The 25,186-nt window shown below is 49.1% G+C and overlaps 1 protein-coding gene across 2 annotated transcripts in view; it reads left to right on the top strand.

Moving 5' to 3' along the window:
• Efcab6 (EF-hand calcium binding domain 6) overlaps positions 1-25,186 on the top strand; it is a 170,663-nt gene that overhangs the window by 109,479 nt on the left and 35,998 nt on the right. The window contains exons 19-22 of one of the 2 annotated variants that reach the window (XM_035439192.1): positions 2,888-3,120; positions 10,371-10,467; positions 14,090-14,208; positions 20,873-21,052. In XM_035439192.1, the coding sequence (XP_035295083.1) occupies positions 2,888-3,120; positions 10,371-10,467; positions 14,090-14,208; positions 20,873-21,052 (629 nt within the window). Of the gene's footprint in view, positions 1-2,887; positions 3,121-9,348; positions 9,366-10,370; positions 10,468-14,089; positions 14,209-20,872; positions 21,053-25,186 lie in introns of those variants that run through there. The other variant, XM_035439193.1, reaches the window with a different exon arrangement.

Genomic DNA, 25,186 nt, shown 5'->3' with positions numbered 1-25,186 from the left:
ACACAGACATTGTGTCTGGCTGCTGAGGGGGACTTGGTAGAGTACTGTCAGACACCAAGGCAGAGCCCAGAGGAGGAAGGTGGCCCCTGCTCCAACTCTGGAGCCCTAATCATATGCTTGATCTTCAACCTGATCACCTGGCTGGCAAGGACAATTGTACCAGCATGCCACTGGCTGCATCTCTGCAAGTCCAGGCTTTTGCACCTACATCCCATTCCTTTAAACAGCGAGCAGGATGAAGCAGACCTACAGGAAGGTGGCATGCTACCTTTCTACACTCTGTTTTCTACTACACAGTCTGCATCTAACCTTGCAGGGTGCTCCGTCCACATATCTCTGGTCAGTCACCTGCTTCACTCCAACTACTCATTCTGATTCTGCTCCGACATGGCCCCCATCTCATTTGCACTTTCTGTTCCCTTCCTGGGCAACCCCTCCTTTACTTTGGGACAGCTTTGACCACCTCATCTTCCTGTCCTCCTTAAGCCCTCACACGAGCCACATGGATCTGCTGGCCCTCAGGGTACCCAGCCTATAGACTGTTGTAAGCTGCTTGATCCAGAATCCCCATCATTCCTTCACCACTCCCCACGGTACCCCAAGTGGCTGCCACCTGCTTGCCACCCAGGGTATCAGTGCTTAGTAGGTGAATAAATGAAGTTTTGCATCATGTGCCAGGTGGTGAACACATGTATTTGTTTTAATCTCCACCCGCTCTATCGAGTATTGAATATTGAGGAAACTGATGGTCAGAGATGGGAAGTTACCCAAAGCCCAACATCTGTTGAGTGCAATGGCCAGGATCTGGAGTGCATCTGTTCAGGTGCAAGGCTTGTGTGATGATACTTGGGGTTGTCATGCTGGGGAAGAGACTGCTGAGATGAGAAGTGACTAAAATGTACAAACTTATGAGGATTATAGATACCAGGTTCTCAGTTGTGCCTGTAGCACAGCAGTGAAGGCTGGCGGGACACTGGTCTCATCCTTGGCTTCTGTGTTGTGCATCACATTGGAGTGCTATTACCTGCTTCCTGTCTTTCCTCCCCAGTGCTATGAGAGGGCCATATGTCAAGGGCTGTGCTTCTGCTGTGCCCAGAGGAGAGTTAGCACCTGACAGGTACCCAGAGCATACTCTTAGCCCCATTTATCCATCAAGCTTTATCACATATGAGTGTGGGGCATTGCTCTGGGAGCTGGGGCTGGAGCCAGACAGATGGAAGCACAAATCAGCCTACAGGCAGAGGCAAGGCATGAGACAGAAGTAAACTTTGCAGGCTTCGTGACTATAGAGGAAGGGCTCACAGACATGGTTCAAGGCAGCCTTGGATGCCAGAGAACCATGGGGGAAAGGTGGGAAGAGATGGGGTTTGAATGTTGGGCTCTCCTTATGGGACACACAGAGCACAGGGGATGGGCAGCATGAATGGCTAGGGTATGGGGATAATATGATGTAGATGAGATGGTAGCCAGGAGTCTATTAGATTCCTGAGGGATGGGGCCTTTAGGTGGGATTGAGGCAGTTAGGTTTGAAGGGCAGGTTCCACTATGGAACCGGTGTCCCTGCAGGGTGGTGGCTGTGAGTGGCGAGTAGGCAAGGAAGGGAAGTGTGTGTGACACATTCCTTCCTGGGACATGAAAGGGAGGACTTGGAACTCTGAGAATGTGGTCTGAGCAATTAGTAAGAACAAGCTACCATCTACGGAGGCGAGAAGCCTGTGAGGATTAGGCAAGAGGTTTGCCTTTGACCTTGTTCAGACTGGGCATCTGAGCATCTCGAGTATGAGAGCCTCAGAGCCAGACTTAGAGGGAACCAGTGAATGGAGGAGTCTGCAGTCCCACTAAGCACCCCCCCCAACAGAGCCCCCTCTCCCCTGGATGGCAGTGACATCTAAACAATCCCCACGGTGTTCCGAACAGTGACTGCACATAGTAATGTTTGGTGACTGAATCAGTGAGCAAACTCAGCTAGAGCTTTCCACAAAATCCCAGGGCATCTAATTAGACACTAACACAGAACAAGCCAACTCTATGTTCTGAACAACTACTACTGGGGAGCTATAGAATGAGGAGATCAGGATGGTGCCTTCAATACACCAGACAGGTTCCCAGAGAAGAACTGTGTGAGGGACCCACAGACACAAGTGTGCTAAAACCATGTTGACAGTGTTGCAAGCCAGGGGTACAATGCACATTGTGGCCATAATGCAGGTGTTGGTCCAGAAAGAGGCTCACGATTGCTCTCTGACTTTAGGCAACAAACAGCATTTTAGGGCACTCACAAACCATGCCAAGTGACCTCTAATGTATGGCACATTCTTTTGCAATTTTATAGATGAAGAAACAAAGGGTGGCAAGCTCAGATGCCCTGCCCAAAGTCACACTGGCAGTAAGAGGGTGTGACAAGTAGTCTGCTAAGGGATACACCAGCAGTTAAATCACAGGTTCACGTGACCCTTGAACCTGTTTCTTCATATGCAAAGTAGGAATCACGGAGCCTCTGGGCAGCACCATGGACAGAGCAGTGGGCTTGTGCCCAACTTCCAGACAGCGTCCAGGCACATGAGGCTGCTGGATGTGACACCTGGCCTAGGATTTGCTTATTGGGAAGGAGAAGTGGCCAGACATTCCAAACACTACAGGAAGCAGGGAGAGCTTTAAATTTTCTAGGAAGTCCCTCCTCAGTTCACATACAGGTACCAGCCATGCGGTGTCCCAAGCTGTCCACATTCTCCAGCTCCTCCAAGTTTCCTGGCAACCAGGGCCAGGAAGCCAGGAGCAGTGGGGTCTCCAGGAGCCGCCGTGGAACGGGTGTCCCTGCAGGGTGGTGGTTGTGAGTGGCAAGTAGGCACGGAAGGGAAGTGTGCTGACGTGTGTATTTTGTTTCTAGGACCCCTACTCTGCCTTCTTTAAGGTAGACACGGACATGGATGGCCTAATCAACATGAATGATCTTCACAAATTGCTACAGCAGCTACAGCTCTACATGAAGGACAGCGAGTATGAACGCTTCCTCGGCCTCCTGGGCTTGAGACTTAGCCTCACTCTAAACTTCCGAGAGTTTGAGAACCTGTGTGAGCAGAAACCCTGGAAATCAGATGAGGCACCTCAAAGGCTCATTAGGTGAGAAGATGGTGTGTGGTCAGAGCCGTCGGCGTGTGCCTCTCCACCTGGAAGGCCAGTGGTTATGCTGTAGCCACAGTGGGACACAAAAATGACCCTGGAGCCCCCTCCCCCGAGTTTAAGAACACACACACACACACACACACACACACACACACACACACACACACACACACACACACACACCACATGGTGGATGGAACAATCAGATAAGACATGCAAGGTTCCACCATGGGGTGAGGCTTTATTGTTCCAGGCTTTTTCTCATACATGTAAATGCACACACGTACTTATTGTCCATTTCTCTGCCTGGAGTCAGATGTGTGCTTTCTGCTCAGGCTTTCACGGCTGAAACATTGGCAACCTTTGGACACTTTGTTGGACACCCCACTGAAGGGTGGGGTGTGGAGGCTTCACAGAAACAAGGTTCATAGAAACAAAGCATCAAACAAGATGCTTCTGTCTCCTTCTTAACTCTAGATATCCATCCAGGTCATACGTGAATGTTTAGGGGGGCACAAAGCCATCTGTGGCAGTTTTTCAAGAGATGCAGGGACCTCCTTCCAGCCTGTCCCAGACAGCGTTGTCCCTACACCCCTGCCTGACCCACAATGTCTCACCCTGGCCAGGAGAGTCTCAGTGTCCATTCAGGCTTCCCTGTTTGTCTTTCTGGCCTTCCTAAGATCAGAATAAGTGGGGCTGTCACCTAAAAGACACCTATCACAGAAACACCCAATGACATCCAAGGAAATCCGACGTATGAGCAGAGTAGCTCATCTGTCCTGGATGATTATGGCATCATTCTTTTTAAATGTGTGTTTGTGTCTATGCACATAAAGGGTGTGCGTGTGTATGTGTGTGCGCGCACATGTGTGTGGAGGTCAGAAATCAGCCTCAGAAGTTAACCCCAGGAGGTTCTTGGGGAGCCATCCACCTTATCTTTGAGACAGCACCCCTCGCTGAGATGTAGGGCTCCCTTGACTAGACTGGTCATTGAGTCCCAGAAATCCTCCTGTATCTATTTTCCAGCATTCGATTACAAGCATGTACCAACACAGCTAGCTTTTTACATGGGTGCTAGGGTTTAAACTTGGGTTCTCATTCTTACAAGGTGAGTACTTACAGACAGACATCTTCCCTGTACCACTCTTCACACACAGAGGGGACTACAAATCCACCATACCTCCTATCCAGGCACATGGAGCTGCAAGAGGTAGGGCCCTGGTAACATCTGGCAAAGCTGCAAAGGGCCTTTGACCGTGTACTTGCTTAATGCTCCCTGAATTTATTAGTTTTATTGTAATTATTACGGGGGGGGGAAGGGGAGCAAGAAAATTACCATAATCTCTTCCTAAGCAAAATGATCACATGACACATGAGAGGGATGCCCACATTCCTCACTTGGGTTCTAGAGGGTGTTCATATGAGAGTAATTGTTTAATGTTGAAATGGAACCAAAACAATACTGCCAAGGAGAAAAGAGATAGCTCAGTTGTTAGGAGCATTGGCTGCTCACACAGAGGACCTGCTCACAACTATCTTCATTTCCAGCTCTAGGGGATTCCATACCTTCTTCTGGCCTCCATGGGGCACCTGCATTCACATGCACATGCGTTCTCTCTCTCTTTCTCTCTCTCTCTCTCTCTCTCTCTCTCTCTCTCTCTCTCTCTCTCTCTCTCTCTCTTTTCTCTCTCTCTCTCTCTCATGCGCGCGCGCACACACACACACACACACACACACACACACACACACACACGTATAAATAAATTTTGAGGGGCTGGAAAGATTAAGAACCTGTAGCAGAGGACATGATTTTGGTTGTCAGTGCCCACATTAGGTAGCTCATTAGTTACAATTACCTGAAACTTCAGCTCCAGGGAGATATGACATCTCTGGCCTCTCTGGGTACCTGGGCACTCATGTGCACTTAGCACAGACACCTGCTTACACAGATGTATAATTTAAAAGAATAATAATAAAAATACTTCCAAAGAGTATTTTGAAGAATTTGTGCAGAATGAGTATAGAAAATTTCAACACAACATAGAGTTAGCCGCCTAGTGGTTTGCCTTGTTCACATCTGTTCACTTGTTGGATGTTTGCAAAGACCAGCTCTGTGCTGGGCACTATTCTGGGCCTTGGTGGCACAGATGTGAACAGGGCTCACTGCCTCATTAGGAGGTCAGGATGGAAGATGAGATGACACAGAAGTAAAGAGCCACACTGGAGCGCAGGGAGGGTCAAGACAGGTGTCCTGAAGAAGTGGGTACACTTGATTAGGTCTTGAAATGTGAGGAGGAATATTTCCATTGATAGATGGTGGTTCAAGGCCAGAGGACATTTGCAGAAATCACAGAGCAGAAGCACCAGGCACATTCAGAAGCTGTTGGTGGAGATGCAGCCATGCGGTGGGGCACGTGGGGAGGAGTCGGGGGGCCAGAGTATGAAGCAGCCCCACGCAGGTGGCAGTTCCCTTTTCCAGCAGCTAGGTAGGTTTCATGTGCTGTGGGATGAAGGAATCAGAATGTATTCTAGAAAGATCTTTCAGCAGCCCGAGTGGAGGATGAACTCAGGGAGTAGAGGCTGGATCATAGTGGCATGTGACCAAGAGTCTGGAAGAGACATCTCTGAGACCAGAAGCAAGACATGGCTTTAGAGAGTACTGTCCTCCTGGCCAGACCCAGTGCTGTGACTCATGAGACCCCATGGGCCCTATCAGGAGGCATTCCTGCTGGCCTTAGAGAGGAAGGAACTGGGTCTCAGAGAAGAACTGGTGATGTGTTCCTAAGGACCACAAGAGAGGTGGAGGGCAGGGAGGAGCACTGGTGTCTCCTGGGAGTCTTGCCCTTTCCACAAAGCCACCTATTTCTAGAAACCTCCTGTCCCCTTGGTTGGGTCCCCTATGCTACAGGTCTTCACTGTCCCTTGACTTCGAGAGTTGTTGCTCTGTTAAAGAGAGGATGACCTCTTGTTTGCTGTATAGCTACAAACACTGGCTTTCCCTTTGTGGATACCTACTGGGATGACTTGTTCCAGGGAGCTGTCTCCCACTCACCTATTGAACACAGTGGCCCTGGACATCTCACCACTCACTGTCATACAAGTGTATGTACTGTCGGGGTCCTTGTCACAAAGATAGACTGTACAGATTCTTACCATGGAACACTATGCAGTCAAGTCTTTCCTGCTGGGGGATCAACAGAGTAAGCCTGTCAGGTCTCCATTTGTCCTCTAAGATGCCATTCACTGTGAGCTTTGTCCCCCATGGGGCTATCTGATCTACCTCTGACTGTCCAATGCCATTGAAACCCCTTCTTATCTCACTTCTAGTCTGTAGTCATCTGAGAGTTGTGCATGAACTTTAACCCAACCCTACAGAGAGGTGGTAGAAAGTTATTAAAGGCACAGTGCAACCCTGGGCTCTGCAGTGGGAAACTAGGACAAGTTCATGGGGATGTCTGTCAGCATCCCCTCCTGCTGGGGAGATTCAGTCAGCTTTTTCCTTATTACGGCCTTTTCTTCTTCAAATATTTACTGCTACATACATGTGTGTGCATGCTCCATGTGTGTGGGAGCCCATGGAGAACAGCAGGGTGTTGGGTCCCCTGAAGCTGGAATTGCAGGCAGTTGTAAGCTGCCTGATATGAATGCTGGGACTCTCCCCTTCTGCATCCTGCCTCCTTCCTCCCATATCTGTTTCTTTATAGAACATGCCTGTACCCAGCCTTTTTGAGGGCTCACCCTTTTCTCCTGGGCAAGTCTTTGGGCTGCCCAGCCATTGTAGGATCTCATGGTTTCAGTATTGCCCTCACTGGTGCATCTTTTACCTTGATAGTTTCTGAGATTTTCTTTGTTAACAATAGTGTTGAGTCATATATTCTGGGCAATTGCAGTATTTCATGAGGATACTCAGGACCTGTTAGACTCCTCTGTGGTGTGTTGACTGGTCCGCCTTTCTCAGTAGGCAGTTGGCTCACTTAGTCTCTTTAGCCTGAGAGTCCTGACCTTCCTCCTGGGGCTACTGGATTCATCCAGCTATACAAGCCATTACAGCACTCCTCCAGGGACACTGTGGTACATACCCAGGCCCAGGCCAAGTGGCAGAGTCAGGCCCCAGAGCCACTGCTAGGCCACTAGCTGACATCAGAGATAGATCTGGACTTCTGACACAGGTGTGGGAACTTCTCCCTGCTCACTTCCCTATCTGACTCTACCCACTCTCTCCTGCCCAGGGACTAATTCCTGACTAGAAAATCTTAGGGTTGAACCTGGTGGTGGTCACGTAGTTGTGCCTCTCCTCAGTTAGTCTTTAGTGTAACATAAGAAAAGACAGACAGAGAAGGGGGTTGGGAAAGGAGAGACAGAGGGGGAGGATGAAGACAAAGATTGCATCTAGGCCTCTCAAGGCCCAGGGGTTCCTTGAGACTTCACAGTGATTGTGAGCTGTTCCCTGGCCCCCTGCTTAAGCCTTCCCTCCATTTATGAAGATGATTGTCTCTGAGGAAATTTGATTACTTTTGTCTGGCATGTGTATTAAGTCATAATGTCTGCTCCTTGAAAATGTAGACTTTGTAGTCAACCACTGCAGGTGCCGGGCCTGTAAATGTTTGCTGTGGCTGACCAAAGGAAGGCTAGTGTGACAATTGTCAGAACCTAAGGGGTCAAGGAATAAGAAAGGAATGTGTCATTGCTGGAAGAGGCCAGACAGAAACAGGATCAATCCACAGGGAGAGGAGGCATGGCTATAAAAGCCTGTGCCTGAGTAGCAATGTGATGGTAGAGGCCCAGAGCCTAACCCAGCAGCAGGGTGGTGTGCAGGCTGCTTGGGGGTGTGTGATAGGGCTGAGGTCCTGGAGCACCTCAAGGTCCAGGAAAGTCCTTTGTGAACAGGTAGGATTAAGAGTCTAAAGGTGACAGCAGGGACTGTCCCTGTGAGCAATCAGTGTCTATAATGGCCAGCATGTTTGTGTCTTCCCATGCTACCACAATCTAATAGTGGTCCTGAGTTTACAAGCTGCCTTAGTTTTACCAAGTACTCCTCATTTCACTTGATTCCTGTGTCCAATGATGACACAAGATCTTGTCATTCTTTCAATTTTTTTATGGATGTTCTGGTTTTATGTTCTTGAGACAGGGTCTATTTGTATATCCCAAGCTGGCCTGAGAACTCACACAATTTTCTTCTCTCCACTCCTGAGAGCTGAGGTGTATACCACCATGCCCTGCTTATATATTCCATTCTCAGTAACTCTCAGACCCCAGTCATCTATATGTAGAGGCCACAGAGTGTCTTCAAAGGGGCTAGAGTTCAAAGGGCTGTACTGGAGGCCATGATCCCATGCAGATGCAGGGAAAGTGTCTGTAGGGGACAGATCAGACTTCTACAGCTTCTGACACAGGGCTGGACAGGGCACAAAGTTGCCAAGTGCAGATCAGCATGGTAGGTTGTTCTGAGTGACAGTTTAAAGTGAGCCACGTGTCACTGCATGAGAACCTGTAACTGAGCTGGAGCCCAGGAACAGAGATGGGGGTCCTTCCCCATGAAAGTTTTCCTGGGTGACTAGGTGGCAAGTCCCTGTGCCTGGCCAGTTTCATCTTAAGGTACTGCTTCTTTGATAGGCCCAGGTGAGGGGCTACATCTGGCAGGACAGATAAGCTCATGTACCTGGAATTTCCGATAGGATCCCACCTATGCACAGGTGCTGTTATTTATTGACACAGATAAATTATTTACCAGTTTGTGGCTCCCGCTGTGCTGGCAGATGGCAGTTGTTTACTTGTGTAAACAAGATGCAGCCTTGTTCCATCTCAGTGCTTAAAGTAACTCAGGTCAGAACGCTGCTCTCAAGTGGAGACACAGAGGGCAAGACCACCAAAATCTGCTGCTCTGCACAGTGTAGGGTCATCCTGGGAGACCTCTACTCCTCAGCACCTCACTGGGGTTCCATCCTTCCAAGCCAATGGAGAAAAAAAATCACAGGATCCTGACAGCCTTCCCAGGTCACCCACAGGGGACACAGCCACAGGGTACACAGCCACAGGGGACACAGCCACAGGGGACACGGCCACAGGGGACACGGCCACAGGGGACACAGCCACAGAGGACACAGCCACAGGGGACACAGCCACAGGGGACACAGCCACAGGGACCAGGTGGCTGAGCAGCGGATCCTTTCCCACCCTTGAAGTTCCGTGATTCTGAGGAGTCCAGTAGGCAGTTGGAGGGAAATGGCGAAGAAACATGGGTAAGGCTAGACACTCAAAGGACTGCTCTGTGGGTAGAGGGGGAGTTGCCAGGGATACCAGAAGCATTAAATGGGAAAGGCAAGAAGGAGTCAAACCAGGAGGCAGGTAGAGAGGGCTCAGGGCAAGGCAGGGATCCTGGAGGCAGGGATCCTGACCAGGCCAGTGGTCTCAGTCATACATAGTTTCCTGATCTGATAGACAGGACAGCCCAGGCATCCTTCCTCCCTCTCTAACCACATCCACCACTGTGCCTCAGGCAGACCTGTCCAGGGCCACAAGCACAAGGTCTTTTTTAAGGTCTCTTAAGTGTCCCTCATCTGTAACTAAACACAATGGAATTGTGGTAATCTTTGAATCCTATAAGCTTAACCCTTGAAAATTAGTGGTGGTGGCCATGGAGGTATGTCAGCTGTTAGGAGCATGCTCTGCTCTTACAGAGGCCCCAAGTTCAATTCCCACCACTGTCAGGCAGCTCACAACTGCCTGTGGCCCAGCTCTTCTGAGGGCATCTACACTTGTGCACTTACTCTGCCGTCCCTATATATACACTCTATATTTAGAAATAATAAAAATAAGTCTTGAGAAGGAAAAGTAGCTAGGTGAAGGGACCTCCGTGCTTGCTAATTGCACCTCTGCTGACTTGAGTCTGTTCTTCTACCTGGATTTGCAAAATCAGAATGAAACATTGCTAGCTGTTTCCTTCCTAAGACACTTAATGTAGTATTGTACATATATTCTGCTTTCCCGAACCCCAAGGGAAGAAACAGTCCCTGTAAGCTTCATGTGCTGGGGAAAAAATGATTTTTCTTAACTCTGAAAATAAAGTTCCCAAAGACTTCCTGCCATGCAGCTGCGAGAAATAGTGTGTTCTAAGAACTGTTAGTCTAGATGTGAAATCACAGACTTTCATGGTATCTTTGATGCACCGAGGGTGAGGATGGGGGGCCCTTGGGAGGATCCTAAGCCCATCACTTCTAAACACAGTTGTTTATTCTTCTTTTAAGATATAAACAGAGGGTTGCAGATTCCGAGCTAGCCTGTGAGCAGGCCCATCAGTATCTCATGGTCAAAGCCAAAACCAGATGGGCAGACCTATCCAAGGTAAGGAAGGGGAAGGGAGCCAGAGCCGTGCAGAGAAGGGGAGACAGTGCCAGGTACCCATGATGTTGGCCCCTGCCGCTCTTCAAATACTTTCCCCAACACTCTGAATGATCTTGGCTTTGTCTCTAACCAAAACACTATCGGTGACTGTGATTATGAAGAAGTTATTTAGATATTTCTATTATTGTTGAGTAGTAGAGTTGCATTGCTATAAAAACCAGAATATTCTATATCTACTTCTAACATTAACATTATCAAGATGCTTAAAGATACAGTAAAGGGCTGGCGACATAGCTCATCAGGTAGGGGAACTTGCTGCCAAGCCGGAAGACCTAAGTTCAATACCCAGAACCCTCATGGTAGAAGGGGAGAACTGACTCTACCAAGTTGTCCTCTGACTCCACACATGCACTATGGAATGGGCACATGCACACAAAGATACAGAGGAAAGAAGGTGCTCATGGTGGCATGTGCCTGTCATTCTAGCATTCTTGAGGCCAAAGTAGTGAGACCACTGCAAGTTCACTGGCAGACTGAGGTTACATATTAAGGCTGTGTTTCAGTAAACCACACACACACACACACACACAAAAAAAAAAAAAAAAAAAAAAAAAAAAAAAAACCTCAGGTGTGGTGACTCACACTTGTCATCCCAGTTTTAGAAAGGAAGAGGTAAGGGGATCAGGAGTTCAAGGTCAGCCTCAGCTACAGAGTGAGTTTGAGAGCAACCTGAGATACATAAGCTATTACTGAGAGGAAGGTGTGTAGGGGAGGAGAGATTAAATTTATGATTCAAATGTTTAATTTGTTTTATTAATCTAAGATAGCATATCTTTCAAGAATTGATCATTTTAATTTCATGAAGAGCACCAACCTAAAAACATCATCAAGGTGGTTAATAAAAACCAGTATGTTGACAGAGACAACAAACAACCAACCCCAGAGACACAGCACTAACGTCGTCCCAAGTAAACTCTTATTTTAGGGTCACTGGTGGGAGGAAAGCATGGAAGTCCGGAGTCTGTGGAGAACTTCCTGGTGTTAGCTCGGGCTTGGGGAGGATTTATGGTTTAAGGGGAAAATCTGAGAAAGTGTCACCAGCGATTTCACATAACAGCCATCTGAAGGCATCTGAAGAGTTGTTTTATCCCATCTTGACAAGATAACAGGAAGTGTGCTTTCAAGGCATGTGACCCCCATGAGCAAGCTCCTAAGTGGTGGTGTCGTGGATATCCAACCTGACAATGACAGTGACAGCTAAACCACAGGACAGAATGGGTAGGGTGGCTTCTTCCTTACTCTAGGATGTGGGGTCACCACGGACACAGTGACCTCGCTCTAGAAAAGGAGGGTCACGAGTGCATGCTGGAGTGTCCTCTCTGTTTCTGAAGGTGACCCTTCCATGTCTTATAAGGGCATTTGCCCTCCCATTGGCTCCTTTTTGGCTCCGGCCTAATGCAGAGTTCTGCTGGAGTCTCTCAAACCTAGGCTTCTCCTCCCCACGGTATCCTCAAGATAGTGGGCTGTGGCCCAATGAGGCAGGCTGCACCCTCCTTTCTGTCCCTCCACCCTGCTCTCTGACCAAGAGTTGCCCATTTCCTCCTGCTGTGGCTGTTCTACTCTTGGCGGGCAAGCTCTGGCTCCTCATGGCCAGGTACAGTTGCCAGCTCTGGGGTTTTTCTAGCTGTCTCTTGTCTGGTTAAGGATGCTCCCTCCTGATCCTGGTTTGCTGAGAGGTATTGTCATCAGTGAGGGTCAGGTTTTGTCATGTGCTTCTGCAGCAGGTGAGATGATCAAGTGGCTGTTTTCCCCTCTGTCTATGAGATGGATCACAATGGAGGATTTTCAAGCATTGGCCCCACCTTTCTACAATGAATCCCACGTAGCCAAGGCATCCAGTTCCTACCCATAGTTGCTTCAGTTTGCTGGTACATGCTTGCCTTCAGAAGTGATGGGTCTGAAGTTGACTTGTTCCATGCTGTCTAAATGCTAGGCTCACAGCATGAGGGAGGAGGGGTTCTTCTGTCTTCCTGGCACCTTGGGCTTTCTGTGTGCACATGTCTGTGCTGACAAGTTGCACCTGTGTGTCTCCAGCAATAGGCAGCAGCTTGCCCTTGGGCCTCACTCCTCTTACACACCCAAAAGCCGGTGGTGGTTGTTTGCTCAGGTGTTCAAATGCTATTGGGACAGTGCAATGCCTTCCAAGACTCCTGCATACCAGGCCTAAGCTAGAACCCACCACTGTTAGTTTGGTTATATTTAAGCTGTGACTCCTCTGGGGTGGGGTATGTAGAATGCAAATATGTAATTTTAAAGAGAATTAAAGGAATCACCATGCAGCCTTCATCTGGATGGAGGAAAAGAATATTATCTTAGGCTGGCAGTCAGCACACTTCTGCAGAGAGCAGACAGAACACATGTTGGGTGTGCATCACCTCTCCTCTCACCCCTGCGCAGCACTGTGCCCTCACATGGGGGCTTTCCATTCCAGCAGGTGTAGGGTTATCTCCTTTGGTCTCAATTCACATTTCGTTGCTGATTAATGAGACTACACATCTTTTCCTTAATCGGGCTTTCTGTGAAATGCTTCTTGGAGTCTTTTTTCTTCTGCCCTGCCCTGATCTCAGTGAAGACCTTCTCTCATTCTCCTCGAGGAAATCAGCAGTTCAGGTCTTGAAATGTGGACCAGCTGTGTACCCTGTGGGAGGGCATGCCCGCCTTCATCTCTTCTGCATGGGGACCAGGTGTCCCTTTATTTCATTGTCAAGTCCACCTTTACTTCACTGCCCTGCAGCTCCTGCTCCATCCTCCACCCCTCCCACAGAGCCTCTGACCCACTGGTCAGATGAGTATTCTGACCAGTGGTCAGTTTGTCTGTCCTGGCCCCAGTTCTGTACCTTTCTAGTCACTGTAACTTATGAATGCACCTTGACAATGTTTTGTGGTGAGTAAGATTGAATCCAGGCCCTCGTGTATGCGAGGCGACGCCACACTGCTGAACTGCCTCCAGGCCTCACAGATACATCCTGGCTAGCTAGCAGGCAACTCCATGTTCCTGAAGAGTTTTTTAAAACTATTTTTCCAAGTTTCATTAAAAAAATTAAAGGTTGGGGAGATAGCTCAGTTGGTACCTGCTTAACTGATGCAGTGCACGCCTTTAGTCCCAGCACTTAGAAGGCAGAGGCAGGTGAGTGTCTGGGAGTTTGAGACCAATCTGGTCTAGGCCAGCCAAGTCTACATTGTGAGATCCTATCTCAAAAAAAAAATCATAAAGACCTGAGTTTGATCTGTAGGACCCACATTTTAAAAAGCCAGACATGGTGGCCCATGTTTGTAATATCATTGCTGGGGAAGGCGAAGACAGAAAAGGTCCCTGGGGTTTGCAGTCCTCCCTGGGCTGAATCAGTGAACCCCACATCTCAGTCTCAAAAACATAAGGCAGACAGTGCCTGAGGCATGGCACCTGAGCTTAACCTCTGGCCTCTCACACCTCCATATCCCTATACCCCCACACCTCAGAAATAGAAACACTAAAAACACACAGAGAAGTACCTCAGAGTGTTCCAGAAGCTGTCGACAGTCCGCTATTCTGCATGTTACTGAATACCATCTTCCATTGTAGAATTTCATAGAGACGGATAATGAGGGCAATGGAATTCTTCGGCGAAGGGACATCAAGAATGCACTGTACGGCTTTGATATCCCCCTCACCCCAAGGGAATTTGAGAAGCTTTGGCAAAAGTAAGTGCATCTGCAGTGGGGGGCTATTCTGTGTGTCTGACCAATTCAATGCAGTTTTTCACCAGGGTCTCAGGGAAAGTGAGCTGGGGAATGGGTTTCTTTGGTTGCATCGGATCCTGTGTCCTGTGTCCTCCTTCCTGGTAGAAAGTGGCTGTGGCTGTGGGTGGACACACCAGTCCTTAGGCCTCTGAAGACTTGGGTAGTCCCCAGCAGCAGTACTGAGTGGAGAGGTTTGAAGAGTCATAGTTCAAGCTCCTGGTTTCTCTGCAGCAGAGAAAGAAATCACAGTCCCACCAGCTCTCAGGGAGCTCCTTCAGCATAGATGACAAAGGTGAAGGCAGTTTGCCCATTCCTGGAGGGGTGGCAGTCTGTGCTCACAAGCTGTTTATTGAGGAAATAGCGAACCTTGACAACTTGGAGCATTTTCTGGAGGGTTGGAGGGCAGCTCTTAAACTGGAATAGGATCTGATGCAAGGGCCATTTTTCAAATCATTTTAGACTTAGCTGATTTGAACCAGGCCCCTGTATTGATGTCTTAGTTTCCAGGATGCTAGCATTGCAGTGTGCTCTGAGCTAACAGTATAGTGAGCTATGAACTCTGGTTCAATCTTTGATTGACCTCTTTCTTCAGTACATGCTGGTCAGCCCTCAGGTCCCCAAGATATGTGCACCAGCATCGCATGTCCATTTGGGGTCATGCTCACTGAATACTATATTCCATTTTGAGCTTTTCACCTGCCCATGGTGGAAGCCTTAAATGCAGGCGGGGTCTAGAACTGGGTAGTCTGTTTTCTGCCTAACTGACAAATGCAGCTTGGAGTTACTACCTGGGAGGCCGGTACTTCATGTGTTCAAAGGTAGAGAGCTCACGGTGGTATCTGCTGTATGGGATATATCCTCAGAAGGGGCCATTCAAGTGCAAGAGTATCCAGGACTGTGTGCCTAAAGTATCCAGTGGGGACAGAAATTCTGGCTGCATTCAAGGAACAGAGACAAAGATGTCAGAAGCCTAAAGGGGATCATGATGTTCATTGGGGATCAGGAGCCAGAGGAAAAGCTGAGGAAAGAGGGCTACACAGTGATCCCCAGATTTCACCTCAGCGTCAGGGTCCAGAGGAAATCAGGGCATCTCTTACAGATCACAAAACTGTCTCCACCCCAATAAGAGCCATATCTGGGTACTGCCATAGAAGCTGCTAGAGTACCAGTTGGCACTATCAGGAGCCGCCACCACCGTCCCAGCAGGACTCTGATCTTATCTGTCACCTGTTGGTCTGGATCTTCTTGGAACAGCAGGGTGGGGCACAGATGTCCTGCAGAAGGATGAATAAGGAGAGCTATGGGGTGGGTGTTGCTTTTCAGACAACTGCTGCTGGAAGCAAAGACAGATAGTAGGACTTCCAGAGAGGAGGAGATGTGGCCATGCATGGCAACTGAACTCCATGAATGCCAGGTCACAGTCGACCTTGTCCTGAGGACCAAGAGACCAGTAGAAAATCTGGATAGACCTACATTCTAGAAAACTCCCCGGGCTGCAGGAAGGAAGGGAGTTGCAGACCAGCCTGGAGCTCTCGGTTCTAAGCAGGAGGAGGCTACAGGCTCCCCAGGAGGAAAAGGGGAGGGAAGGAGATAGGGTTGAGGATTCAGGAGGTGTAGTACCAGCCTCTGGCAGCCTGGAAGTGAGATAGTATGAGAAGGCAGCAGCTCCCAGGATGTGGTGCACAGAGCAGCCCACACACTTAGCCACAGGCTCTACCAGGGACAGTGCAGGGCACTGTGCAGTGCACGTGGAGAATACAGGCAGGCAGAACAGCTAGCCAAATGGAAATTCAGATTAGAAAGGTCTGGCTGTTCAGGTGAGATCAAGGAGAGCAGACAGCAGGCATTCGGACTGGATGTCACTTCTTTATCCCATACCCCTTCCCCTCCCTGAAGATTCTCTCAGAGCTGCAGATAAAAACAAGCCAGCTCTCCACTTTTGCAGCAGGAGGTGCTGTAAGCAGTGAGGATGCCCCCTCAGGAATTCTCAGGGCATCAGCAGTCTCCTCCAGCTATCCTAACACTATCTTGTACCCAGAAACACAGTGAGACAGGTGAACCCCAGGTTTGACTGACAATGTAAGGGAGGCAGTGTACCCCACTGCTCCTGATACTATCAGGGCCTAGGACCTCTGGAGCAGCTTGGGCCCACATGATGCCTTCCAGCTCAGGGAGTCGGGGTGTGTCTAAACGATGTCTGGATGTCTGCCAGAAGCAAAGAGGAAAGTGGTGCAGGTCTTCTGAAAACCAGACTCTTAGAGAACACAACAGATCCAGGCGGGAAAGGCTTTCAGCATCCATTATTCACTCAACACTTACTTGAGCCTATGAAGGGCACTTCCCAGTGCCGTGGATTAGCCTGGAAGGACATGATTTAAGCTGTGGAGATAAATTAATAAACTGACCCCAAATCTCAGTGCTCAGGCTCCTCCATATGTCCCTCTTTACCCAAACTCCACAGTGTACCTGGCTATTGAGGACATCCCCTTCCCAGGAAGTGAGGAAGACTCAGCCAGCTTTTGTGGGCACCTTCAGCATCTCTATGGGTGCTTGCCCAGCAGATGGGAACTGTAGAGCTGGAGGGTCACACATGGGCAGCAGGCTGCTTACCAGGGTTGACAAACAAAGGACTGCTGCTCACTGAAACCAGCTCTGGAGCTGTGAGCCTGAGCTCCCAGGAGCAGCCTGCATGAACAGAAGCTTCAGTAAGCTACTGAGGTGTGCTCACTTTCAGTCACTCGAGGCATTGTTTGGCTCCTGAAGTTCCCAGCCAAAAGGCAGCTCTAGGACAGGATGCCTCAGCTGAGTCTAAATGGCAGCCGTTGAACCCAAGAAGCCGGGCATGGGGGAAGAGTGTTCATGAGCAGAGCTTCTGGAAGGAGCTGAGGAGGTGCCACTTACATGGAAACAGCCTAAGATCTCAGGGCCCACAGGGTGGGGTGGGGTCTCCCCTGGAGTGACACTGGCATTCTGAGGCATCCAAGGCCTCATTTCATCAGGTGGGTCTCAGCTGACTTAAATCCAAAAGCAACTTCTTGGGAACTGAAGAAAACTTGTTGGATGTGCTGTTATGGTAGAAGAGAGGATGCAGTAAGGAAAAGCCGCCAAGTCAGAAGTTCTGGGAAGACCAGTGGGCATGGAAGACCACCAGCATGTATGGAGACCAGCCAGAAGGCCCCACCTGGAAGCTGGGAGGCACCCAATGCTAGTTTATGCTCAGTCCTGACAGGGTCCTATGTCGGGACTCATATAAAAGAGTGCTTTACAGTATGGTGCTGTGTGCCAGTATTCAAACCTAACCAAGAACTCTGAAACAGAAGCCAGGCTGTAGGCCGTCACTCCTGTTCGTCGTTACCAGGAAATGAGGTTGCTCCTGTCATCACTGATGGCAGTGTGAAGCCTGGATACCCCAGAGTGACATCTGGACAGAGTGTGCCTCAAGATGGAGAGACTGAGTGAGCAAGGCCTGCAGCTTAGAAAAGAGGATTGGCTGGGCAGAAACCTGTCACCCACAAGGCTCAGCCTGGGAACCCTGCCACAGTCTTGAAGAGTGAAGAACTCCAGCAGGCGCAGAAGGAGCCTGTGCCCCATGGCTCTGTGCAAAGCTAGAGCACTATACCCAGGAGAGCAGCGGAGGTGGCCTGGCACAGGATGGGGCCTACATCAGAGGCCACCTCACCTGCAGTTCTGTCAGGATTTAATAAATGTGCCTGCTGGATACCAGCATGGGAAGTTGGCCACTTTTCATTCTAAGAACGACTGTTAGAGCGATCAGACCACTCTCTAGGATGGCTCCATAGAGAATTCCTCCCATGCTAGCCGCACAAGTTTCCTGGATCCTCTCTGTGTGGTCTGGGTCACCTGCAGGCCATGTCTCATAGCCCTGACCAGGCCCTTTGCCTCTGGTCAGTGGTACTCAAAAGTCCTGAAATACATGCAAGAGTCCAGTGTCCACAGAGCACGAAGGCCTGGCTCTCAGCAAATCTGAGTGATGGATGTGCATGTTTTCAGGACCATGTGTGACTGATCACAGTACACACCAAATGGGCAGTCACCTGCCTGTATCACGAATTCATGGCCACTGCTGTGTGTAAATGCAAGCTTTTATGGGGCCTCTGCTCAGGACACGTTTTCCTTGGCACATCTGTTGCGCAGCCATTTTAAAATTCAACCTTTATAGGCAGTTGGTTTTTTTTTAATGTTACACAGAGGATTGCATAATGAAGGGTGAGGTTATGTAAGCAGAATTAGCTCTATGATTATCCACATTCATAGCAATATTTTTTTTTGCCACTGTGCAATCTGCTCTTCCATGTCTCTGTGATGAGAAGAGCCTGTTTGTGATCTTCATTAATAAGGTAATTAAGAAGTGCCTTTTCATTCAGCCCAAGTGTCACAGCAGAGAGCAGGCTGTGGGGGAAATCTGTGCCTTAGAAGTACACTGCCTCCATCTGGCACACGCGCGCGCGCACACACACACACACACACACACACACACACACACACACACACACACGAGTCGCATGGCCGCAGCAAGCCTGTGAGTTGGGAGCAATAGGCAAGATAAAGTGGTGCCTGGGGAAGCTTGCATGCTCTAGGAAATATGATCTGGACCCAGCACCTCATAGAGCCTACCCTTGGCTTGCAGCCAGCAACAGCAAGTGCAGACCCTGTCTGGATGTCCCCATAAGCACTAAGTGTCCCTCACTAGCCCCTAAGACTCAAGGGGAGGCTGGGATCATGAGACTTTAGACCTGGTAGGATGGACAGGTTTCCCCTGGGGTGGACCATGAGAAGGATGGGTTATTGACACTCTGTTGGCAGCCCTCCTGTGGGAATGGGGGCCCTGAGAATACTGTTGGGGAGTGTCTTACTTGAGTCACATGGTATATCACTCTGGGTCAGACTAGGTGCAGCCCTGAGGCTAGACAGGTGATTTGTCTGTGCTTTGTTTTATTTATTTTTTAGATTTACTTATTTTACATGTTTGAGCGTTTTGCCTGCATGTATGTATATGTGTCCCACATGTGTGCCTGGTGTCCTAGGAGACAAAAAGAAGGCATCAGATCTCCTAGAAGTAGAGTTATGGGTGATTCTGAGCTGCCATATGGATGCTGAGAATCAAACCCAAGCCCTCTGGAAGAGCAGCCAGTGTTCTTAAGCATTGAGCTACCTCTCCAACCCCATGTGCATTGTTTTGAAAGTAGCACTCGCAGGTAAAGGCAGGCTGTGCTTTCCTGGGTTTAGAGTATGAAGGTCACACTAATCATACACATCTGGAAAGGGCTTGTGGGCTATATTCATAAGTGGTAACATGCCCACAGTGCAGCTGTCCTGAACCTCTACCCTGAAGGGCTGCCATGGCTCCTGGGAGTTAGTAGGGCCTTGATAGAAGTCCCAGGGTACCCTGAACTGCCTTGGTTTATGGAAATAAGTCACTCTCTGGTGACTTCCTCACCTATGTCAGAGACAGTTGTATTGGCTGAAGGGAAGCTGGAGGTTCACAGAGCACCAGGTGACCAGAGGCTAAGAGGCAAGGCAAGAGATGTATCTCTCACAGGCATCCAGGCAGGCCTACTAGCTTAGGGGCAGGATGATAGCCTATTGACTCCTGGCATCCCTGCATATTGGAGCACAGAGCTCACACCCCTGCTGCAGCTGCTGGCTCTGCCTGTGAGGAGTGTGAGCTCTTAGAAGAACAAATAGCTCATTGGCAGGGCACAGTGTGACCATTCTGGGGTGTCTCTTTGGGTACCACATAGAGCAATGCATCCTAAAACCAGTGTCATCCCCTCAGGGGAATTGGGCTTGTATGCCTTATATGGAAGATCCTGCCCCATGTAGCTCCTAAATTAATCTAGGAAAGCCCACACCTGTAGTATATTTCACTGTTGAGCTGTGGACCAAGATCTTTCTGGTAAAAACAAATGCCTCAAAAAGAAGAAGAAAATGGTCAATTTGCCTTAAAATTTTTTATTGAAGTAATTCTATTCTATGTGAATAGCATCAGGAGATAAAACCTCCATTATTCCCTTTTTAATGAATTATAATTCAGAAAAATCTTGATAACAGAAAATGACTTAAAAGGCACAATGCACAGTTCTTATCTTGTTTTCCTTCTAGGCGCTCTCGCTGGGTATGTGTAATTGGCGTCTCTTCAAAGTGGAAACGGGGGCTTTTAACATCCTTGAATCAAGTGGTATTCATTTATTGAGGCTTCAAGATATAGAATATGCTTCCTGAAAGATTTTTTTCTAACCCTGAGTATAGCTCCTTTTACACCGAGGGTGCTGAAATAAAAATGTGTGCAAAGGGGGTTTCAGTTTTCTGGATTTGCCACTGCGTTTCCACAAACATGGCAGTTGTGTGATTTGGGTCCATTCTCATAGTTCAAGTCACTCTGGTGACCAAGTCAATGTACTTGTAGGTCACCCAGAGGTCCTGTTAAGTATAGGTGCAGAGAGGATCAGGGGCACAGGCTAAGACTGGATTTGTGATGAGTCTGTTGGGCTTTCTTATACCTAGCAAGGAAGAAAACTTCCCTCCAAATTGATGTGGTCCTGGCCCCTGAACGCCAGCCCACCTTCCACGCCACTGATGACAGCATCGTTTTTGTTTTTTAAAGCTACGACATCGAGGGAAGGGGTTACATCACATACCAAGAGTTTCTGCAGAGACTAGGCATTCGATACTCCTCGAAGACCCACCGACCCTACAAGGAAGACTATTTCAACTTCCTGGGTCACTTCACAAAGCCTAAGCAGATCCAGGAAGAAATGCAGGAGCTGCAGCAGACGATTGATAGGTATGTGTGCCAGCATTGGGCTGCTTCTGCATTCTGTCCTCATTCACCCAGACAGTGAAGGCTGCTGTGACAGGACTCCTGTGAGGCTATAACATCATGCATCACTGTAGAGCCTAGAAATCAGCTCTGCCAAAGCCACAATACAGGAAGCTTTCCACATGTCTTTCCTCAGCCAGCCACACCTCGCGTGTGTTTTCATATTTTATTAGCCCCCCTCCCTTGAACACTGGCCCTTCCTGGTTGTGCACTGCATGGTGCCTGCACCCTGCTGTGTCCCATCAGAATGAAGGTACCACAGGATGTCTGTGATACCCCACAGGGTCCATGTAAACACCTTTAAATGAATGAATGAATGGCTGTGGTTTAACCCCCCACTTCTGCTTTGAGGATTTTCCCCCAGGATAACCCAGAGCTGCTTAGCAATTGCATTGGGTGACACACAGTGCTCCTTCGATGTCAGCAAAGGAAACACCTTCCCATCTTGAGTCAGCATGCTGGCCTTGGGGACTATGACCTAGTGGCAGCCTATTGAAACAATTGCTGGAAACCCTGGAATGCAAGTGACAATGGTCCACAGGCCATGAGAGTTTGAAATGTTTGCATGAATAGGTCAGGATGACTGTGTCTGAGCAAGGACAGGGAGATACTGAGTCAAGGCTATGTAGCTGGGTTATGGCTCCTCTTGATTTTACCTGTGTGTGTGGCTGTCCCTTCCTTGTCCTTTCAAATAGTGGGACTCAGCTCTCATCCCCACCCATGTCAAAGAACTTCCAAAGAAAGCAAGGAAGACACAGAGCAGAGTGGGAATGAGTTGGGTTTAAGAGGCAAGCAGGTGGGATTTACCCCTGAATTATGTGGAAGTGACTGCACCACAGAAAATGCTGGCAGATAACTGAGTTTGTGAAATTCAGTGTAAAACATGCACAAGGTTGGTATAAATCAAATATGCCACAAACTGATGAAAAGTGAAATTTATCTTCAGCAGACAGGGCTGGCCTCATTACCCACGAGGGTCTTCACTTTCTTCTCTCCCCCCATGTGTGAGTAATGAGGCTCCTTAGCCCTTCTGAGCACACGCGCTTTCTCTCCTCTGTGCTGGTGACAGTGCAGAGATGAGCTGAAGACGTGAGTGCTGTGTGTCTCTGTGTTTTCATCCTCGGGACTAGATAATTCACACACACTTGCCTGACTTCCTGCCTCAGTGGCACCATCTTACCAGAGAAGACAAACTCCTGATCAGCTCCATTTTCTAAAAAATAAAATCATCTTGGCGCAGGCATGGTGGTGCCTCCTAATAATGCCAGTGCTGAAGAGGGGGTGAAAAGTGGGTACTTGGGGCTCACTGGTCAGCTGGTTTCAACCTGGAGAGTTGCAGGACAGGAAGAGACCCTGTTTCAAAACAAAGTGATGGCTTCTAAGAAACAACTCCCAACACCACCACTTGCGGGCTCCATGTATACCTGCACACACACACACACACACACACACACACACACACACACACACACACACACACACACACACACACACGATACTGGCTTGCAGGAATCATTAAATAATGACTGCCTGTCAGGGTGACTGGCTTTCTGAACTCAGATCAGATGGAGTAATAGATTTTTGTCTTTACCACAAGGAGTTAATTTTGCTAAGAGTGCCCTGGTGCATGCTGAAGGCAAGTGAAGGCTTCTATGGTCCTGTATTTGTGCCCCAGGCCTTTATTCTGGTCTTAAGAATGAGACTCAGAAAAGCCACAATGAACAGCCACCCAGCACAGGCCCTTTCTAGGACCCACATGGAGAGGGGGGCAGCTAAACCCAGCAGAGAAGGACATGAGCGGGACTCGATGACTACAAGGTCACAACTGGGTCCTTCTCAGCCTCACTGGCCAGAGCCAGAAGAGGACAAGACCCCAGAAGAGCACTGCTGCTCAGTGTGGGCCAACAGTAGCTCTGGTTGGCAGCATTCTTCCATCTCTGCTCCAAGCCCTCATTTACTCAGTGCACATGTTTGCTCTGAAAGGGAAATAATTGCTGCTCACAAGACAGTCCAAGAAATGCTGAATGCCTCAATTTTCTAAAAATATGTATCTCCAAAAACTGTTTAGAGTCTCCCCACTTCCATTTGCTTTCATTTTGGAGAGCTAAGTGGGATAGCATTGTTGTGGTGACAAGCGGGGACTCTGTAGCATGGGGCTGGGTCCATAGGACGCTGTAAGCAACCCAAGGCAGGTGCTGTTGGTTGCACTCAGGACACCCGGCGGCATGCTCACCTGGGTCAGATGCCAGTGTCATGACCCCCCTGCAAGAGGGGAGGCCCACAAAGGAAGGGCCTGGACTTCCACATGGCTTCTGCCAAGCGCCGCTATTCCTGCTGATCTAACCAGTGCCTCACTGCAGCTTGCCTCTCCTGTGTTTGGACAGTTTTGGTCAGGGGTTTGTTTCCAGGCTTGCTCAAGGAGCCATTCCCACAAATACCAAGTGGAGATGATGGACAAGAGTCAGAACAGATTCAGTGCTTACCATGGATAACCCATTCTGTCTGTCCCCTGAGGGACAACCGAACCAAGATGGCACCTGAGCTCACGAGGTAGGCATTTCTCTCAGTGGTGTTGGAGAAAAATTTTCAGATACATGAAGAGTGAAGATGACAGAGTTTAGACAGCCATGCTAGGTAGAGGAGGCAGGAGAAGGCATGTGCAGTTGTGCACGTGTGTGCTGGCCATGTGGAGGCCAGAGGTCAGCCTCAGGTACCTCAAGTGCCGTTCTCCACGTTCTTTGTGGCAAGGCCTCTCAGTGACCTGGAGCCTGCCAATTAGGCTGGGCTGCCTGGCGAGGCCCAGAGATCTGCTGGTCTCTGCCTTCCCAGTGCTGGATTGCACACCAGTCTCACCACCCCTGTCTTTCTCACGTGGATACTGGAGTACAGCACACACTCTACCAAGGGATCCTGCTCCACACTGCTCTAGTCCACTGAAGTTGAGAAAGTCTTCCTCAAGAGTAAATCATAGAGACCAACTGGAACACAGGCTGCAGAAACAACCCATAGTCCACACTGTCTGTCCTCATCTACCTACTGGGCTGTGGCCCCTGGCAGGGTCACTGAGAAGGTCCTGTGTGTCAGTATACTGTGGGACGCTGGTTCCTGCCTTGTGAGTTACACACAGGTGGCGGCTGTCTTTCTAGAAGTGGAAAGGCCTCATCAGAAGAGGAAGCCAGGCTGGGCCAGGCTGGTCCAAGAGACAGCTCAGTGGTTCAGAGTGCTTGCTGCTCTGCCAGGGGGCCTGAGTTCTGCTCACAGCACCTGTATCACGTTAAGCACAACTGCCTGTAACTCTAGCCCCAGGGATCTGGCACCTTTCTGGCCTCCAGAGGGCACCCGCTCTCAGGTACACACACTCATATTTAGGCACACGTGTGCACATAATTTAGGAATTGTAAAACATAAATACTAAATTATAAAACAATAAAATGGAAAGGTGAGGTGTCCCAAGATGTTCTTTGCTCACAATACAGACAGGATCCTGGGCCTGTCCCTAGCCCTTGTTCACTGTCCTCCTCCAGTCCTGTCACCTTGATGCTGGCCAGCTAGTATCCCCACTCTGGTGTTTAGAATGACAGCCCACTGCCACTATGGGGCTTGGTGGTCCCTTTCACCGGCTCTTTTTCTTTCCTACCAGCCCACTGTGCTGTGCACATGCCCTCTCCATATCCCTAGACTTGTCCCCTCTGTGATCTTAGTTCTGCTGAGGATCCTATTTGAGGTCATTGTGTGCCCAGCACCCACAGCAGCACATGTCACATAGTAGGTGCACACAAGAATTTATTGAGGGTAGAGCCATTTCTCTTACCTGCCATATCCTTGTGTTGGATTCTTGGTTCCCTTTGACAACCACCAACTCTAATGCAAGCACAGGGTGGGCATTTCTCCAGGGCAGTTTAGCTAATGACAGCAATAATAAAACTACAGTAACAGAGGCTGATAGCTCTTCTCAGGGACACCTTTTCATGTAAACATTGCCTGCAAAGCACCTTCCAAATTAGCTCTTGGCTGAGCAATCAAGTTGTCACAGTAGAGTGGGCATCAAGAGTTGTTTTTTCTCCTGGCTTTAGGTGTCTGAGGTGGTTTCTCTTTCAG

This window comes from Cricetulus griseus, chromosome 2 (genome assembly GCF_003668045.3).
Source record: "Cricetulus griseus strain 17A/GY chromosome 2, alternate assembly CriGri-PICRH-1.0, whole genome shotgun sequence".
NCBI lineage: Eukaryota > Metazoa > Chordata > Mammalia > Rodentia > Cricetidae > Cricetulus > Cricetulus griseus.
This window is presented reverse-complemented; position numbering and strand designations above follow the sequence as displayed.